This window comes from Porites lutea, chromosome 1 (assembly GCF_958299795.1).
Source record: "Porites lutea chromosome 1, jaPorLute2.1, whole genome shotgun sequence".
NCBI lineage: Eukaryota > Metazoa > Cnidaria > Anthozoa > Scleractinia > Poritidae > Porites > Porites lutea.
In genome coordinates this window covers 32,339,742-32,360,615 of record NC_133201.1, presented here as the reverse complement: position 1 = coordinate 32,360,615, position 20,874 = coordinate 32,339,742, and the positions used below count along the sequence as shown (strand labels likewise).

Sequence of the window (20,874 nt, the reverse complement as noted above, 5' to 3'; positions counted from 1 at the left end):
TGTGTTTACCCGGCAACTTGAAATCTTAGTGACAACCCTGGTACATTATTCTATTTAAAACTTAATTTAACTGTATGGTATATTCTTTAGTGACTTGTTTAATGCAAACATAATGAGTAGTTAAATTCTCTATTTCAGTGAATGTCCACATGCCAAAAGATCGCATCACACAGCTTCATCAAGGTTATGGATTTGTTGAATTCCTTGGTGAAGAGGATGCTGATTATGCCATTAAAGTCATGAATATGATCAAAGTTTATGGAAAACCAATCAGAGTGAACAAGGTACAAATGTTATCCTCATTGAACATAATTACATTGTGTTTCTGCCGAGTTCATACTAACAACGTAATTGCCAAATACTGTAGGTGCAAGGGCTGTGTAATGCAATGTATATGGCCTCATTTTGTTCTTGTCTATTTGACAAAAAATGAGCATTAGCACTGTAAGTTAACTTCCAGTGTGATTCCTGGGACTGCTGCTTTGGAACACTCAGGAGAGCAGTTCTACATGTAATATATTAAAAAAATAGTTGGTTATATTTTGGTCTGCTCCACAGCCATTCTTTGTCTCATCATTTTTTTCTGTTTTAAATCTATCAAGTACCTTCAATTCAAAAGGAATTCTGCTTGAAAATGGTATAAGAGTAAATCTCCCAAAGTCAAACCTCAAATTTTCAGCAAAACCAGCCAAACAAGGATTTTATGACATTCTTCACTGTGTCTTGTTGAAGCTGTATGTGAGTTCACACCTGGAGAAGTTATCAGGATTTATCTGCTGCCCTGGGCCTGGTGGTTCAAAGCTGTGTTAAGATAACCCAGAGTTAGTGTGAAATTTGAACTCAGATATGAGAGCTTAAGAGGCAAATCCAGTTTAATTCTCTTTGCCTAGAATTTGATGATTGGATACTCTAAAAAGAATACAGAAAATTATCCAAGAGAGTGTTTTGATAAAAAGAAGAAGAAAGTCATGTTAAAATGTAACTCTGGGTTAGCGCTATCTGGCATTCGAACTACTGGACCTAGAAAATCAGAAACAAAAATGTAAGGCCAAATGCTCTGAAACCGTACTTAAGTTCGATATCATTTTTTTTCTCATCCTTGGCCATCACTGTGAGTGTTATACTCATCAGGTAAAATATTTAATTTTCAACTGATTTGTTTCCAGGCATCAGCACACAATAAGAACCTTGATGTTGGTGCCAATATCTTCATTGGAAATCTTGATCCAGAAATTGATGAGAAGCTGTTATACGACACATTCAGTGCTTTTGGAGTGATCCTTCAAACCCCAAAGGTACCATCAAACCTACAGTATATATACCTAATTAAAAAAATGGGTTCCTTCTAGGCAATTGGTCATTGTCAATAATATTGGCCATTAAGTATTTGGGCATACAGATCTCGTGGCAATGAATTGCTTGATTGACCACCAAACAATGGCTCTGTGCACATCTTTATAAAATCAGGTTTATACTCACTCTACCTGGACAGGTAATATATAACAATTATTCACCGAAGTGGAGGTGGCTAGTCGTGAATATTTACCGAACTGCGAAGCAGTGAGGTAAATATCCAAGACTAGCCACCGACACTGAGGTGAATAATTGTTTTAGTATATACTAAAACAGTGAGATAGTTGAGCACAAAAATGACGATTTTTAACTCAAATACTGTTGCCAACGATTACAATTTTGGCGCGTAATGACCGGGGGGCTGCGGCAGTCGCTTTTTCTTGCCGACAATTAAAACTTTTGAAGGCATTTGTTTAGCTCTTGCGGGGAAATTTCTTCAAAAGGAGTTGTGAATTCTTTTTGTATTTAAAATCATTCTATAAAAATAGATTATTAAATTTAGTTTTAAGCTTATTTATGAACAACTCAACTAAATAAAGTAAGCAAGACTTAAACTTAATTTGCATTTGTAAACAAAAACTTTTTCACCGGTTTTATCGATAAATTCGTGTCAAAAAGACAAAGCTTTACCTGTTAAAACTTCCAATCCGAACTTCATCACCTTCTTCGTGTATTTTGGAAACAGCTTGCTTGATTAGTTGTGAAATTTCTTTGTTTGTTTGCGGCAGCAAACCGGGAAGGCATTTTACTCGCAACTTACGCGAGTTTGGCGTTGCTCGCTCGGAGGAACTGGAGGTGAATCAGTGAATAGTGCAGGATATTCACTGATTGAGTAGCCAATCAGAGCGCGCGAAAAACACTATCCACTGTTTTAGTATATACTAAACAGATTTAGCCAGAGCTAAAAGCGAAGCTCTGTTTTATTCATTTTAAATTTACTGCATACAATGAACTTTAACATTACGGAAAACCATACGACTGAAAAACATAAACTTGAGCCCAGGATGAATTGAATTAAAAGCTAACAACTGGTCATTTTTTGATAATTTAATAAGGGGTGCACTTGATTCATTGTATTCTGGTCAGTGCATAAAAGAATGTGTATATTCACTGCCTGGTACAAACTTACTCTGTAATAATAGCAGCCAGGCTGTTTCCATGGTCACCCCCATCCTTTGTTTCAAAGTGAGGCTACATGTAATTGACCACTCCAGAAATACCATAACATACCATAATGCTCTTTGTTTGTCAACACAAAATTTTGCATAAGCATTGTCTTAAGTTTCTCTCGGGAGTTAAAATGGCCCCAAGAGAAACTGAAAACAATGCTTATGCAAAATTTTGGGGTGACAAACAAAGAGCATTATGGTATGTTATGGTATTTTCTGGAGTGGTCAGTTGTGAAGCTACATGTATTGATTTGACATGATTTATCTTTAAATTTTCATGCAAACAATCATTACTCATTTTTACTGCAGCGTCATTTAGAAAGTAAGAGGTTTTGTGACTCGACAAATGGCCTATTGTTTTCTCACTGAAGTGGAATCAGCATAGAGCTTTATTATTTTATTTTTACCAGATTTCTAGATTTAAAGATTATTCATAAAATGCCAAAACATTAATTTATTTATACAGCAGTTTGTTCCATAAAAATCAATCAATCAATCGATCAATCAAACACTTTATTTAACTTGTAATAAATTGATAGCAAAATCGCTAATGTTGCTATTGTTATTTAAGTAGTACAAAAAGTTTCCATGTTTGCGTACATGTAGCCTGATGTAAACATGACAGGAGTTGGGAGAATTGGAGACAGTTATGCAAACTCGGGACAAAGTCAAGGGTTTGCATAACTGTTGAGAACTCTCACTGGCAACCATTCAAATCACTGCATCTCTCCTAAGTTGAATTTTTCAGATATACAGTGTATGAATTCACAGAATTGCCAAGCCCAAAAAGGCAAAAATCTTTGTTTTTTTTAAAATCTATTTTGTAAGGCTCATAAAAATGTGTTTTGTCCTGTATGGCCTCCTCATCTCTAATTACATTTGTATGGAACTTTACTTGTTTTGACCACTTTTTGACTTCCTGAAGGAGGCAAAGCAGTTTAAAAGCAAATTCCTGTGCATAGCAGATGTGCACACCATGAAGTTAGTGTTCAGATTGGACCAGCTAAAGCTGAAATACACTGTACTTATTTATTATATAAATACCAATGAATTACCAGGTGAGCTTTTGCGCAAAAACTTGATATCTTCACATGTGAAAATAACATGTTATCTTCACATGTGAAAATATCACCATTGCTATGGCTAAATAATAAGTCACACCTTTCACACCAAAAAACTATTAAAGTGATATGGTTTGGTAGTTCATTGGTGTTTATATAATAAATAGAACATTACATGGTTGCTTGGAGATACGAAATTTCTTTTATTGTGTTGAAAAAATTTTTCTCTCATTCGCTGCGCTCACTCATGAAATTGCGTATCTCCACGCAGCCATGTAATATCCTCTGTGTATGTACAGTGTTTACACCAGACGTGGTCTTCTTTTTTAGATAATGCGTGATCCTGAAACAGGCAACTCCAAAGGTTTTGCATTCATTAACTTTGCAAGTTTTGAGGCATCTGATGCAGCTATGGAGGCTATGAACGGACAGTATTTGTGCAATCGACCAATCACAATATCTTACGCATTCAAGAAAGAGTCTAAAGGAGAAAGGCATGGATCTGCAGCAGGTACTTGTGAATCAATCATAATGTGCAGCAGTCAATAACTTGTACACTTAAGTGTCTTTTAATAAAATAACTAACAATTATTATTGGACAAGGTTGAGCAAAATATCATTATTTGTCGATGGCAAGCAGATCAATTATTTGCTTCAGCCTTCAGCTTTGGCAAATAAAATTAACGAGCTGTGAGACTGTGACAAATCACAATACATTGTGTTAGCCGAGTCTATTGTTTTATCATTCAATCACTGAAATTGTTTTTTTTTTTTAATGAATATCTTCTGGAAGCAAAGCAATCTGCCATTTTCATGCAAGAGTGATCACAAGAAGGAGAAAAGCTTTCATTTATGCATGAACAGAATATTACTCACAGCCAAACAAAGTTGGGTGACATTGCTCCTGAGCAGACCATTATTAAATAACTGCCTATAAATTTTATAGGCAGTTATTGGCAGGTCATGTGGTGGGCTCTCGGCCAATAAAGAGGAAGAAAAATCTGCAATGTTCAATTGATAGTACAGTGTGACATGTGTATGTTAAAGGTTGAAAAAATGCAAGTTAAATTATTATTGGATAAGGCTGAGTATAACAGCTACGATAAAATAATAGTCAAGAGTAATGCCAGTCAAGGAGAGTCATTATAATATTTGCATGATACTGAGAGAATAGCTGATTGGATCCCTAGCTCTAGTGCTCACAAGCCAGACATTCAGAGAGGTACTCTCATCTCTACTGACCTTGAGAGATATACATGAGTGTATCAGAGTTCTTTGTAAAGAATTCAAAAAGGCCTATCACAGTTCGATATTCCTCCAAGATGTTGACTATGACAGTATAGTCTTGAACTGAAAGAGGCTGTTCATTGATAGCTCACTGCTACTCATTTTAAAGAAAAATTAGGAAGGGCTGTGCTGTATTTTTGTTTAAGGGGTCAGTTTCAACTTGGCTAACTACTTTCTCCTAAACATCCCTTCCCCCGCTTTTTCAGGACTTTTACAACTCCGGCTTAAAAGGAAAAAAATGGCTGGCTACACCCCTGACCTGTGTACAAATTACATTGTAATAATATATTATTTATTAGATTCATTTTATCTCTAAAAGTCACATGTATAGTATAATATTCTCATATTATTCTGAGCACACTGTAGGACAGTACATACACAGCAAATACAAAGCATAATTATGGAGGTTTGACATTATTTTGAGGCCATGTTTTATCATTGTATCAATAAGTTGTTCAAATTTCATTTACACACCAGCGGCATGAAAATTGATGAGTGTTTCCATGGCATGACAATAGGACTCTTTGATAGGCCTGAGCTACATGCAATGGAGTGACTTGTTGGACTAGCATGTACAGTGTATGTTGAAATAAATTAGTATCAGTGAAATGGGGTTTGGCAGGCCTGCATGACTGCTCCAGGGTAGTTAACTCCAGCAGCAGCTTGCCATTTGGGTTTCCTGTTCAATCTGGCAATACAGATATGTTGTTACCCTAAGAGAGGTGTATTACTGTTTACATGTACATGTAATTTCTAATTTGCAATTATATTTGCTTTCTAAACAGAGCGTCTCTTGGCAGCTCAAAATCCTCTTGCTCAAGCAGACCGACCTCATCAGCTGTTTGCAGATGCACCACCCACTCCTGTTGCAGCTGCTGTACCCCCAGCACCCCCAGCTGTTATGCCACCTCCAGTAATGACAGTACCAGTACCCAGTGCTGTACCCAGTATGCCTCCTATGCCGGTATCAGGACCCCCAATGCCACCTGTTCCACCAGGCATGCCTCCTCCAGGTAACAGCTGTCAACTGTCAATTTTCTTTGTGTAGTTTTTAGCTTTGGTATACAAAACCCTTTTATTTTTAACAGTTCACTACTTTTTACTTTATTTTATTTATTATACACTTACAATGTACTATACAGTGTTCTGCCAGAGAAAAAAAATGTAAGTCAGAACATTGAGCTGTAATATTATTTGCTTTGATTTTTTCTGGAATTGTAACTGAAGCATTTTTGGCTAGATTATCATAAAACTATAACACTTCCATCAAAACAATAATAGACCAATTTCATTTAATTTATTGGGTACGAGGCCTGGAGAAATAAAACAGAATAAAATAAGAATAAAATAAAATAAAACAGAGACATATTATTCATTGCTGAGCGTCAAGGTAATTTCTTTTCTTTTATTTCACCAAGCCTTGCAGCCAAGTAAGAATTGGAATAATATGTTGAAATTGGTCTTTTTTATTTCTTTTTACCACATAGGTATGCCTCCTCCGGGAATGATGCCACCACCTGGTTTTCCACCACCTGGAATGTTTCCACCCAGAATGCCTGGCATTCCGCCTCCGCCTGGACAGCCTCCTGATCAACATCCTCCCCCACCACCACCAGGTCAAATGCCACCACCTCCTCCCCCCATGGGAGGGCAGTTCCCACCACCACCCCCTCCAAATATGATGCCACCTCAGGTGAGTCTCCTACACACAGCTGTTTTTGTGTTTGTTGTCACACAATGATCCTTCCCAGGGAGTGTTGTGTGACAACACAAAAGTGGCTGTGAGGGAAACTAGGGGAGGGAGTTACGTACAAAATAATTATGTAAAAGTTATCGGGTTAGTCTTTGGTGCTTTATCAGTGTGGGAGGAAAAAATAATTTTGGGAACAAGTGCGGCAACATGCTATGATCTGCCTGAGGCCCTAAAGAAAATTCTTAAATGTTAAATGAGTGTTTGGAAAACAGATCATCTTTTTATTTGCATTTTAGTTTTTTTTTGTTTCTGAGATAATTTTTTTTCAGAAGAAATGTTTGACATTTTACACTAAATTTCTGGTCACAATACATAATGTACATGTATGAAACTCCTCGAAATTCATCAAAACTACTCCTCTGCACGTCATAATTTCATATTTCTTCTCAATGTTTGATCCTGTGATGTATTAGTAACACTGTGTTTCATATTTGACATAAAGCTACTTGAGTCCCGGCTGGCTCTTTGGACAACCAGCTCTTACATTATTTTTGCTTGCCTATGGGGTTGAGTTGCATGCTTGGCATAGTACGCTTTATTGTTTGTAAAGCTGACGTGCCTTGGCCCTTGTCCATCTGTTAAGCTTAGGGGTATAGAATGGTAAATTTGAGACTTTGCGAGTCTGCGAGACCCAGGTTTCAAGATTCGAGACTGAGATCGATACTCTCTAAGATGCAAGATCACCCAAAAAAGAGATTTGAGACCCATCAAGAACACTTCTAAAATTTTGAGATCAGGCCAAAATTTTCTGAGACCCACGTTTTTCAAGGAACCATCCTATACCCCTAAGCCTGAAAATTGACTTGCCCAACAAGAAAGTGTACTTGTCCCAGAAAATCCAGAGAGCACTTGCTCCTGAGGACCTACTTTAGTGAAGATTTGACAGTAATCTGTAACATTTTCACTTAAATGTTTTTTCCATCAGCCTCCGCTAGGCCATGGTCCTCCCCCAGACCAAGGCGGGATGCCACCCAGACCTCCTATGCCATTCCATCCTCCTCCTGGTGGTAGACCACCCATGATGCGTGATATGGGACCACCTACCGGTAATATACCAAGTTTGTTAAGTTCCGGGCCCCAGCCGCTGATGCAGACACCTATCAGAATGCCGCCTGGAGGTGAGTATAGTCTGACAACTTGCTCTCAATAAAGCACAGTGCTTGCTTGCAAGCTTGATTGTGTAAGAGGGAGAAAAAAACCGTTGGAAAGTTGCTTCTACCAAAGCTCTAATTTTACACATGTACATTTTGGCCCCATGTAAGGGAATCTTGGATTCTGGATTCCATGCAATGGATTCCGGATTCCGGATTCCGGATTCCAGGTACTGGATTCCGGATTCTTTGTCAGTGGAACTGGGATTCTGTATCCCAATCGCTAGTGAGATCTGAGTTCCTAGAGCTGAAGTCCGCATTCCAAAGCCCAAGATTTCTGAAGACTCCACACGAAAAATTTCCCTGATTCTGAGTCCACAGGCAAATATTTCTCAGATTCCTGAATCCCGATTCCCTTACATGGCATTGGGGCGATACAAAGGTCCCTTTTATGTTATATTACACGTGATCTTCTTTTCTGTGTTTATTTTTTGTGTAAATCCTCATAATCAACTCCATCAAAATCTCTCTTTTTCAGGTCCTATGCCTCCTGGTGGGCCGCCAAGGTTTCCGCCTCCTCCACCTCCTCACTGATCTGTACCAAAAAATTGGATCCGTGCTCGTTGACTATTTAGTCGTTCAAAGAAAAAGGAACAACTTCAACTAAGATAATATCACGTCGGAATTTTCATGAAAAACAGCTTGGAAGAGAGAAGCAGTGATGGAGAAAAGTTACTTCTTAAGAAGACGCAAAATAACTTACAACTTCGACCTTAGACTACGTCGAAACAAAAGCTTGTCCGTCCTTTTATTTCAGAGGACTATAATGGATCCGTTGACAGTGAATGTGAATTAGATAGATCAGCTTGAATTGAGATTTTTTGTACCAAATTGTACCAATAGACCAATTCCGACGTATTAAAATTCATACTTGGCTGCGTTTCTTGGGGGATTAAAACAAAAGAAATCATCTTGAAGCTCAGCAGTGAAAAATGCATTTCTTTTGTTTTTACCCCAAAGTATGAGCCAAGTATGAATGTTGATATATCGAAAATGGTCTATTACAAGACGTCACACAACCAATCAGGACGCAAGCTACATGCATTGTACATTCACTCAAGGAAAGAGCGGGAATCGTGTTTCGTTTTAAATCTGTTTGGTTGGAATAGTTTCCTACCTCTGACACTCATTCAAATCTTACATTTCACTTTATGGTAAAATAAATGAAACCCAAAATTGCCCTTTTTGTTTTATGCTGTAAATATACCTGTTCCTTTGGCTCCCAAAACACAAACCTCGATTAATGGCCTTCATTGTCATTGTTATTACCTATTTTGGATTTTATATTGGGCTCATTTAAAGTAATGTTAAGACGTAAATACAGACGCGATTTGTCGCTTAATCCTTTTAAAATTCGTTGTGTTTCTTCTCGATGTTAATGCCTCGTTGTCCTTTTCATGCATGGCGTCTTCCCAGAGCTTCTCAGTCAATGCCTTCGGGAACCGGAAGTAGCCGAGATGAACTGCTGGGAGGCAAACTCATTTGGAACACGGCCCGGAACGCATAGGCGACATAGACCGCGCGGAACAATGAGGCCCGGGGACTGGGCATTATGCCACCTACCAGGAGAGAAAATAGTGTAGTTCAAGTGACGGAAACCAAAAATGAATGATTTTGTCTTAACGGTGTCTGGTTAAACCTCAGGCCTATACGCAAAGTAATACCCCCACTTCGAGGGGTGCTGTAGGCTGGGGCGGGGACCGTTAATGTGACCCCTCCCTAGGGTTTTGATATGTTGCAGTATTTCGAAAACATTTTACCTTCAGTAGGAAGCCTTTGATCTTCTCGACAAGATTAGCTATTAAAAATAGTGGTGGCGCTGATGGAGGCTTGTATGATCGCCAACTTGGCCGCCATCTTGGATTTTACCAAGAATTAGAAATCAGGTAATCAAAGGGTACCTAAGGCTAACTTGTGGATTACTAATTACTGTATTTTAGAAATGAAAGCTGATAATGAACTTGCAATTAGTCTACCGGTATATTTTAAGTCCGTCAAAACATAAAAATGTGTTAAGAAAAAAAAAGCGAAAAGACCAAAAAAAAAAAGAAGAAAAAAGGAAAAGCTTCCATCGTTAAAAATCATCTTTAACACTTTTTTTGCCCGGTTGACTCTGTTTGAAGCCGGTAGAGCTTCATTTATGAAGAAGTGAAAGATATATTCCAGGAAAACAAGCGTGGTTTTGACAGTTAAAGCCCTACTTTAACCCATTTCGTCGCATTTGAAGAACATACGGCCCTGAGTCCCTGAGTTCATAAGCGGCCGGACGAACTGGTTAACTTAAATGTCAGACCTTTTTTTCCACCATTATTTATTTCATTCTCAATTCATTCTCAATTCAGAGCATTTGCGGTAGTTATGTCAGCCCACAATTGACCTGTTCACCACTGAGTTCTCAGTAGCTCAGTGGTTAGAGCATCCGACTAGCGTACGGAAGGTCGTCGTGGGTTCAATTCCCATGCATCTGGAACTCAGAATTTTTTTCTGTGTTTTTCTCTCCACACATATCATTTCATTTATTATTCATTCTCAATCCAACCTTGCTTAATCCATCCCCTCCCTTCTCTCAGACTATTCCCTAACGATACACTAACAGGGAAACTTTTTTGCGTGTGTTAGAATCTCTTGCTGTGAAAAGTGAAAAGACAAACAGACTAATTACGAGTCCTAGGTAATAGCAAAACACAGTATTTCATGAATTATTCCATCGAATGCAGACCCAGGCTGTTCAAACGTTAGAAGGCACGAATCAATTGTATATGGATCACTATCCAGCGGGTACGTATTGTGGAAACCCATAGCGCTATCCACCAGGATAGAGATTTTTTATCCAGTGGATAGCGTTATTCACATTTTGTACACCTTGGGCCAGATCTTTTATTATAATTAAAATTCTAGACAACGTTTACTTCTTTCAAATAATATTTATCCTAACACGCCTTTCAATTTGAACGTTCATGCTTGTTTATTTTCTTCCAAGACAAAGGTGATGGGTAGAATTTAAATTAAGGCGAAGTGTAGCCGTAATTAGTTTTTTAAAAAATTCGTTTTGTTGTTAAATAAATTGTCGGTCAAAAAACGACCGAGTTTACAGTTTATATATCAATACAGTTATGAAGTTTATAGGATTTCGTCTTTATGAGGAAAAGTATGAACTGAAAATATATATATATTTGTCTAGACTAGGGTAGCCTTCAATCCTTGATGCAATCTATTGACAGCTAACAAAGTAGCAACTGTGAAAACGTACAATAAAAAATCAGCAATTTGTTTTATTCTTATCAAGTATTAGGTCCAGAGTAATAGTTGCAATTAAGCCACGAAGAACGTTTAACGAACCGTACCGATCGAAGTTAAATTACACCTCATTATAGTTAACGAGCATGATTGTCTTAAGCTGTCAAAGGCATCGTTTTACAGTATTCTTTGTTTCTAAAAAGAAAACTCTTCCACGGTTTTTTCAATTTTTGACTGGGAGCAGTTAGGGAAATGAAAACCCGTCGACACGGCTCAGAAAAAGTGAGCGAGCGGACTAGTAAATTGCTAAGTTACATCTCATGTTAACGAGCATGATTTTAACGTGTCAAAGACAAATCATTTCACAGATGTATTCTCTGCGTCGTAGCAGGTGTTTGAAACTTGTATCAATTAGCTAGTAGATTATCAATAACAGCACTGGCATATCCAGCCAAAAGTAAACTAATATGACGTTATTATGCAGGATACTGACTGCAATTATCGTAAGATGAGGCATTCGAAGATCAGGAAAGCTAAGAACGCCGTTCAATTCAACAGTAGCGGACAGTATCAACAATAGCAAATGCTGACCACAAAATCCCCACCTTTGTGATAAACTTATTGCTAGCTATCGTCTGAAAAAAAAAACAGAAAAGGAATTAGGAAGATCAATTCGATAATTCTTCTTTAGTTACATACGGACATAAGTGCGGACGAGATCTTCACCAACACAAGAAAATTCCAGGTAAGCATCGCAGCCAAACGCCAGTAGCAAGTAGAGCACTGCACCATTAAAATCTTCAGTAAAACACAAACGCCTATTTGGTGACATTTGTTAACGGAAATTCTGGCTTTAGCATTTAGCCGATAATAATAATTATAATGATGATTATAATAATAAATAAATAAATAATAGGTTTTAGTTATATAAGGTAACACTTGGCAGATATACAGACAGATCGATGCTTCATTGCACGCACTTCTTTTTTTTCAGGAAAACGTAAAGATGGCGACTTTTCGTGCGGCATTTTTTCAGCCGTTTCTACTCCTAATGATACCGTTATCTTTTTCCAACCCCATACCAAGTTTCTCCAGCTACTTGTCATGTGTCAAGATGTGCCAGTGCTCGCTCGACGAAGAAGGCAGAGTATTCGCTCAATGCAGCTTTACTAAACACAATATTACGGAAACTGATGTTCAACTACCGCCTAACGTTTACAGTTTGTAAGTACATATCTCATTTGACTGAGCGCATGTATCTATGATGTCTCCGTTGTTTCGTGTTTTTTCGTCTTCGAATTCGTATGGTTTTGAGAATAAAGCCCATTATGTGAGAATGTTGAATATCTTTTTCCCGCTAAGTACATTGAGATGGCTCGCATAAGAATCAGATTCTTTAAATTAAAAATTACAACTTGCTGGCTCAGTTATTGAGTCCATATTATGTAGAAGAACATCCTGGTGAAACTATGTTACAGTGTGATACAGTAGTTTGACTTTTCTTTGGCGGATTTTAGTGGGAAGAGCACTTAGCCAACACCAATGTAAAACAAGACGAAGCGCTCTCCAGAATCTCTCCAGTTGAATGAAAAGGCTTGCGCAATTTTCCTCGCGATATCAGAAGGCTTACAGTTGCCTCCCTTCATGCCATCATTAATCTTTACCAGTCTGTTCTCTGAAGAAAAAAAAACTGAAGCAAAAAAAATGATCATATAATTTATATACTCTTAGTGGGCGCATGTGAACAGAGCACTCGCTTTGAATGTCTCCTGCATGGGCTAGTGTCGTGAAAAAGTTCCTTTTTTAGTTTTTTTGCGCAATGTTTATCGATGTTTCTTCCAGTCGAGAAAGTAAGGTTGGTAAGGTTGTTGAGGTTGACTAAACGAGTCGGAAATATTTTGTCTGCATTTGAACTTAATTATATGCAAGTTTCACCTTTTCGCTTTGAAATGAATCAAAACTAAGAACTTAAAATAAGCTTGAAACGGTTCGCTATATCTGTGGGTGTTATCCACCCCTTTAACTACCGTTGAACGTTGTGCAGTAATCCATAAAAATCGCTAGTTCAACTATAATTTATCATTGATTTTCCGTCCCTTCGTCCTAATTTGTATTCTTGTGTTTTTACTTTCTACCTGTGTTTAAAGTCGTTTTACCACCTACATAATTTATGTGAATCCACCAGATGTCTACTGGTAATTTACTAAACCAAGAGCCATAATGATCTCTCGACTAAACAAAGAAAGTAATTCTCTAATGACAGATGTTAGGAAATTATCTTGGCTTTAACTGAAATTAAAAAGGGATGAGCTTTGTTTTGCTCTCTATGTAAGTGACCACCTTTTTTACAGGTTTGCATTTGTGCTTCGAAACCTGATTTAGTATTCACATGAGAAATACATTGTAATATAATACCCTTTCCCGATTTAGGAGATATTTCAACTCGGGTTTTCTTGTTTGACAAAATAAACTGCTGAGAAAGTAATCAAAAACCTAAGAAAAGTTGGATTAGGAAATCTAATAAAACTTACATAAACTTGTATTCTCACGGAAGTTACTAAGCAAAAACCTTCTGGTAAAATACACAATCAACAGATCCTACGAGAAGTTAGTTTTTGGTTGTTGTACTGGATGCGAAAATCAGACAAATCAGATTTCCAGGAGCCCAGCGCCAACAGTTGCAAGTTGTATCAATCATCCAGTTTCTTGATCGAACCTTGACGTAATCAAGAGGGTGATGCGCACTTACCCCTAAGTACTACAAGAGTTCCCAAAGATTAGAAGGTGCATTCTCCTATCGTCGAACACAACAAGCCAATCTTTGATTCTTAGTTTCGATTTCTATATTAAGTTGTCATTGTCTGGTTGATTGCTTGTTGAAACTACCATAAAATTCCGAAAATAAGCCCGCCAAAATCGTAACGCAAAAAACCCTTCCTTAAATCGCCCCTCCGAATATAAGCACCCCGGGGGCCTTGCACTTGGAATTTGCCCTCGAATACAAAGTAAAACAAAGTAAAAATGGTAACTTTCCTACCATGAAAAAGGCTAGCCCAATCGATTTGGAAACGCATATTTCCCTCCGTACATAAGCTCCCCCCTAAAATAAGCCCCTCAAAAATGTCCTTTTTAAAAATATGAGCCCCGGGGCTTATTTTCGGAATTTTACGGTATTCACGGTAATCTTGGGGGTAGTCATCCAGACCCTGAGATGAAGGGGGGGGGGGGGGGTAAAATAAGCCCCTCAAAAATGTCCTTTTTAAAAATATGAGCCCCGGGGCTTATTTTCGGAATTTTACGGTATTCACGGTAATCTTGGGGGTAGTCATCCAGACCCTGAGATGAAGGGGGGGGGGGGGGTAAAAAAATTCAAGTTTTTCGGTCCTTCGGGCCTCACTCTGGTCTAAAAATAAGGGGGGCCGGGCCCCCTGGGCCCCTCCCTTGGATCCGCCATTGATATTTCCTATCCAGTAATCTGTTTTAACACACCTCTTCAATTGATAGATCTTGATAGTGTTCTGAACTGTAGATTTATTTAACAACTTTCTTTTTCAATTCACTCTGCAGAGATTTATCAAACAGCAGCTTTTCCCATATTCCTGCAGCGTTATTCCAGAAGTACAAGAATATTACAAAGCTGTAGGTAGAAATGTTATAAAGAGAACGTGTCAGAACTATTTGAACCACGTGAAAGTCTAGCGACTTACAAGTCAACGGATCTGATTCTGGGGGAGGAGCTTTGGGAAAGAGGCACTCCCTTATTTGGTCAAAACGGGTATATGCCACTGAACATGATATGGTTTTCAGGGTCTTGAGTCTTAAAAAGGGTATATAATTTGATCACTATATATTAAGTCTTGAACAGGGTTTTAATTGCGTAATGTAGTAGATCCTCGGAAGTGAATCGAAGTCACCGATGGTCCGTTTCTTGACCCAAAACAATGTTAAACAATTGGAGGAATGGCATATCATTGTTTCCTGCGACCAATTAGGAGAGACCTTAAGAGCAGCCCCTTACACTACCCTTTCAATATTTGATCTGAAGCTTTAAAAAAAGTGTGAACGTTGGCGGTAAATCAGGCTCATCAAGTAAGGTCTCTTGGTTTAAACAGGGTTGCGTTCACAGGCGTATTTCGGAAAAGAACAACTTGGAACTACATACAGTGAGAAGCATAATAGAAGGGGGTTATATGCTTCTCACTCTAGAAATATTGGCCATTGCACGGTAAAGTACGTAAATGGGGTGGAAATAATAGTTAAGGCAAATGTTACATCCAAACGTTCCAAAAATTTGCGGTTGAAGAGATTTGAGACAAATTTATGGGTATTCGTACGCCAAAATTACGATCACTCGATCGCGAACCTCCAATACAAATTTTTTCATAAGCGTTTTTGTTTATGAGACTAATTCTTAGTGTAACCTTTTTGTATAACAGAATATTAGATGACAATTTGCTAAACAACCTTACATCAGAGAGGTCGTTGGCGGACTTTTCATCGCTTGAATACCTGTAAGTATCTAATCAGAAACAAGATGCTATCAAAGCGTATACTTGGGCTCTATGATCAGAGACTTAGTTCGTTCATTCAGTGAAAAATATATAAGAATGCGCCATTAAACGGAAGGTTCTTCACGGTACATTCAATGTTCAGCCATTAGATAGACTACGAGTAGTCCCCCATTTTTCCTCAGGGATAGTAGAGCTAGCAAAACGCGAGCGCGCGTGAAAATCAACCCACGCGAGAAAAGGCGACACGCGGCGGGGAGAGAGAAAAATGAGGGACTACAGACAAAGCCCAAGCTTTTGACCCTTCACGGCCGACTGATTTCGGAGTGTGAAGTTCGTATCCCCTTCCAAATCAATTAAGCGCATCCAATGATATTCCTTCCCTCGTTGAACTGTCATTGCTCTTGTCATCGGTAAACTGCGTGGGATACTTATTGCAAGCAAAAGAAAACCCAGATACTAATTTTCTTCACGGCTGTTTCGCGTGAAGAACTTGATAGTGTAGGCAACACACGACTTTTACTCATGCCAAAATGGTGCTTGTTCCAGTGAATTATTTTTCTCTGACGGATCGATTATGCTCTGGAGGAAAACGTTTTGACTGAGCGAATGTGATTTTTGCCGCTTATTTCATACCGAGAGGTCGTGACACGCATATTAATTTCCTGCGGTTATTGTTTATGGTCGGCATGATTTGCCCTCTAATGCAAGAGCATTTTCTTTGACCTCTTTTTGAAAAGTAAAGCTCTTCAATGCGGCTAAATAAGGGTTTTGGGTTGTTTAATTTCTCCGGCGATTGCCTCCTGGATCTGAATAATTTTAAGCGATTTTCTTTTTGGCCGTGAATGTGACGGTTTCCTGCAATGTTTTGTCACGCTGTGCTCAGCTCGTTAGCGATTTTAGCAGGACTGATAGCGATATCCAAATCTCGAAGAATGGATTGCAGCTTAAACTAAAACTACATTAACTATGGAGAATTGCGATGTGACTCAGTGATGACTGCTCGTGAATTTTAACTGCCGCTTGTTTTTCTGGAGATAATGTGAGTCTTTGGACTGGAGTGCGTAGTTCCTCCCTTGGTGATAACTTTTGAATAAGCTTAACAGCCTTGCGACTGTTCCGTTATTCACTTCCCACTTTGTGATCGGACAAGACCATGGTTTCGGTTCTCCACGCGAACCTTATCAGTTGCCGGGTTGGCTTTCTTCTTAGTTTATTCTACAAGAGCAACTCTGACTAGTTATTTGTTCTTTGCTGTTATTAGTTCTGCTCTAGTTATTAGTTCTGTAATTGTGATTATGTCGAGTGTTGATAGCGGCTGGCGCGTTTTTGACAGATGTTGACAGATTTCCATGAAAGAGCCAATCAGAGTTTTGCGTTGTGAGAGCAACGCATTAGTTCAAAAGCTTGGGCTTTGTCTGTAGTCCCTCATTTTTCTCTCTCCCGCCGCGTGTCGCCTTTTCTCGCGTGGGTTGATTTTCACGCGCGCTCGCGTTTTGCTCGCTCTACTATCCCTGAGGAAAAATGGGGGACTACTCGTAGTCTAGCCATTAGACGGAACGATTCGGAAAAAAAATTGAATTTATGAGCATTTATAAATAAACTCTTAAATAGTGTGTTCATTTACAAGTACCACCAATAATTGCTTTCTTAGGGCCGGTTTACACCCCCAGGTAGGTGGGGTAACCCGCCTGTCCATATAATCTCTCATTTAAATTTGATCACGTTTACATGATAGGTGGGGTGACCCACCACATGTTGCCTCACCTATCTGGGGTCCCCCATCTCCATGTAAACAGGCCCTTAATAACAACATTGCACCAATCTTATATGATTTATTTCTTACCTACTTAAGGCACGTTTATTACATAAATTAAAACAAAGAGTAAAACAATTAAGATTACCAGATTGCACAGATTGCTAAATAAGTTGTGAGAGTGGTGGAGGAGACTAGGAAGTCAAAGGCTTCTAAAGTTCAGAAAGAACCCCTCTGGATATGATTTTAATTTACTGACGTGAAATAAAATGGAGACTAAAAGATTATAGCAGCACAAGGGTTTGGCTTTTAAGAGAACACTGAAAAAGAAAGTTGAAAATGATGCAGACTTTGAATTAAGGTGAAAAGAATTTGAGAAAGATATTGGGAGAGAATTTTGAATGTTTGGTTGTCGTTGTACTTTTAGTAGCCCAAGTCGAAGACAGCTCACAACAAGAAGCCCATGAAATAACTCAAGTTGCTCAATACACCCTCCCCCTTTAAGATAGTCTACTGCGGGTTTTTGACAAGGTGACACAAAGCAAAGAAAACGCAGCTGCAACATTTCATCATTGGTTGCATTCAAGAGAAATATGGAAGCCATATTCAAAACACTAATGGCTTTTAAGGAATTTATTTGATATCAATTCTAAGGTTTTACCATGCAGGTCCATCCAAAGGAGCTCAATAAGATCAGTGGAAAGCAATTTTTTCAGAGGACTCAATCGACTGAAATATTTGTGAGTGTTTTATTTCATTTTGTCGTAAGTATTTAGTTAATCAACTGATGACACCTTTATTTACAGAGGCCTGAAAGTCGCTTTCCTGGCAATTATAGCTTGAATTTTCCGATAACTGATCCACATTAGACGCTGACAATAATTGAAAGAGGAGAAAACGGTGGCTGGTATCATGTGTAACTTGGTAGTAAGAAAACGGGTATCCCATTAATTTTTTCAACTTCCATGCCTTGTGATCGCACAACATGAAACCAAAAAAGAAAATGACAGCTTTAAGATTACACCAAAGACGGGCGTTATCTCAAAGGGGCTGTCTCACGGCTGTCTATTTCATTTTGTGTTCTTGGTTTGCAACCACGTGACAAGGCGGCCATGTTGGGGGCCAATACAACAAAAATTGTTTCTCGAAGAATTTACATAAAAATATATTTTATTTTCCAGGGAAGAGAAATGCTTTTGTTCTTGACCACCAACATGGCCTCCGTGACGTCACCTTCAAACAAGCAATTGCCAATTACACGTCATTTTTCGCTGTGGGACTTGACGCTAGCGAAGAAATTACTAGCAAATGACAAAAATCTTTGCTTCACTGAGTCAAACAAAGATCAAACGTGACAAACAGCAAACATGAACTTTAAGAAACATTTAAGCTCACGCTGACATGCAAGTGCTCACCACAACTGAAATTAAAAGAGATATTGAAGTTTTAATCTTTTTCAAATTTGCCCATGCGTGCCTTATTTTGTATATACTGTGTTGTTTATTGCCTCTTATTCCTACAAATGTTTTGAGCGGTTATTGTTGTGCTTCACTCAGTTTGGTGGCCGCTCTCGATGTTTGAATTTCGATAAATCTCGTGACACATCTCCTTTAGTTATATATATAAGAAAATATATGCTATATTTTTTTTTCTAGGAATCTTGGTCTCAACGACATAGAAAGGTGGTCTGGTAACCAGTCCCTTAACACGCCTAATCTTGAACTCTTGGACATCACAGCAACAATCAGCTGGGTGCCAGATGAAAATATCCTGGCTCTTCCGAAACTTAAAGAACTTAAAGGAGTTACATGGTGCAAATTTTGTCCAAATTGTACAGTCATAAATCCGCGAAATCTTGTCGATGAGTCAGAGCGCAAACGAAAGGCTAAACAATGCCTTGAACAATTTGACCAAATGAAGTTCCTCGAATTTGGAAAGAAGGATCCGAAAAGGTTTATAAAGCATCGGTTTTTACCAGAGTGTATGTGCGTGAGGCAATCGGAATGTGAATTTCGACACGTTGTGATGCCATATTTCAAGAAGCGAACCTCCTTACCACAAAAGCTTTTCTACTTGGAGTACTTTCTTAGTCCCTTCACCATCCTTCTGAACATAATAGTTATCCTGATAGTGTTGGCATCCCGTTCCCTGCGTAAAACGCCGTCATTTATCTTAATCTGTCATACGGGAATTATCGACTTGCTGATCGGTATTTACGCAATATGGGTGGCATACACGAACATCTCTAACATCGACGGTATTTTAGAAGAAATAATGTGGACTGGAAAAGAGCTTCAACCTTCCACAGGACCCATCTTCATCTCAGGGCAGCTTATCTCGGTGTCTATTGCACTGCTTCTTACACTCGAAAGATACCTCGCCGTTGTTTACTGTATGGCTCCTTCCAAGCGCATGACCGCTAAGGGCGCTTACATCTCTTTGTCATTTGCGTGGGGCATAGCAATTACTTTTGCGATCTTGCCCATATTTGGTGTTGGAGGTCTACATTACAATATCAAACGGGCTTGCACTCCTTTGAGTTATGACGAACAGTTTGATTCCGATTCCTCCTTGATTCTAGTGACGTCTCTCACTGTCATACTGCTCTTGTACTCGGCAACTCTTCCCTTGTACATCCTACTTTTCCGGTTTGTGAAAAAGAGCAGTAACCAGGTCGGTGTCAAGCGAGAGCTGTCGCTTGCAAAAAAGATCGCCGTTTTGGTTTTCACAAACTTTATTTTCTTTGCCATTCCAATACTCCTGATCCTTGTGGTATCAATTTTTGCCAATCTCGACAACAACCCCTTCGATTTTGACGGCGATGCTTTTAAAAGCACTGTTTTCAAGATTGCCATTGGCCAGTGGTTGCCGGTCACGTGTCTGAACATCAACTCCCTATTGGATCCTTTCCTGTATGCCTTCAGACATGCGCATTTCAAGCGGGAGATCAGACGCAAACTTAACCGTCTCTGGTCCAGCTCGGTCTTTCCTTCTCTGGCCCCCATGGTTATGTTCAATTCCTTTGGAGATACCACAGCAGATGCAGCTGACGCACAAACCAGAAAAACGGTAGGAATTGAATTCCAGACACAATGTAACAACACCAACGAAAACATGCTTAACTCAAGCAACGAGGAATTGGAGTTCAATAAAATAGAAAAGTAATGCTCCTGAAAAAAATCGAGTTCAGAATAGACCTTTTTACCGATACGGCGGCCATATTGAATTAATTCGATGTAAGGAGTATTATAGGATGCCCAGGGGACATGAGCACATTTCGTTTGTATCTTCGGGCGCTTTTCCGGACATTTTTTCTTAAAGTTTTCTTAGAATAAGATTTTAACGGGAAAAAAGATCCTTGTGCCGTGTTTGGATGTAATAATGATCGTCTTTTTCTAGTTTAGTGTTAGAAATATGCTCTTTCACTGTATATTTCTCTGGAAAAAGGCGATCATTATTACATCCAAACACGACGCAAGGATCTTTTTTCCCATTAGAATCTTATTCTAAGAAAACTTTAGGAAAAAATGTCCCGAAAAGCGCTCGAAAATACAAACGAAATGTGCTCATGCCCCCTGGGCATCCTATGATAATCCTTA

At 38.8% G+C, this 20,874-nt stretch overlaps 2 protein-coding genes across 2 annotated transcripts in view; both read left to right on the top strand.

The window, feature by feature from the left end:
- Positions 1 to 8,925, top strand: part of LOC140948635 (splicing factor 3B subunit 4-like) — a 10,947-nt gene extending 2,022 nt beyond the window's left edge. The window contains exons 3-9 of the mRNA XM_073397903.1: positions 139 to 284; positions 1,167 to 1,295; positions 3,914 to 4,094; positions 5,656 to 5,883; positions 6,358 to 6,563; positions 7,549 to 7,741; positions 8,253 to 8,925. Coding sequence (XP_073254004.1) covers positions 139 to 284; positions 1,167 to 1,295; positions 3,914 to 4,094; positions 5,656 to 5,883; positions 6,358 to 6,563; positions 7,549 to 7,741; positions 8,253 to 8,308 — 1,139 coding nt within the window. The 3' untranslated portion in view covers positions 8,309 to 8,925. The remainder of the gene's footprint in view (positions 1 to 138; positions 285 to 1,166; positions 1,296 to 3,913; positions 4,095 to 5,655; positions 5,884 to 6,357; positions 6,564 to 7,548; positions 7,742 to 8,252) is intronic.
- Positions 8,926 to 12,005: 3,080 nt separating this feature from the next.
- LOC140937245 (follicle-stimulating hormone receptor-like) lies at positions 12,006 to 20,470 on the top strand. Its single transcript, XM_073386790.1, has 5 exons — positions 12,006 to 12,235; positions 14,579 to 14,650; positions 15,448 to 15,522; positions 17,944 to 18,015; positions 18,931 to 20,470. Exons 1-5 carry the CDS (start codon positions 12,018 to 12,020, stop codon positions 20,438 to 20,440), a joined length of 1,947 nt encoding a protein of 648 aa, XP_073242891.1. The 5' UTR covers positions 12,006 to 12,017; the 3' UTR covers positions 20,441 to 20,470.
- Positions 20,471 to 20,874: the final 404 nt, after the last annotated feature.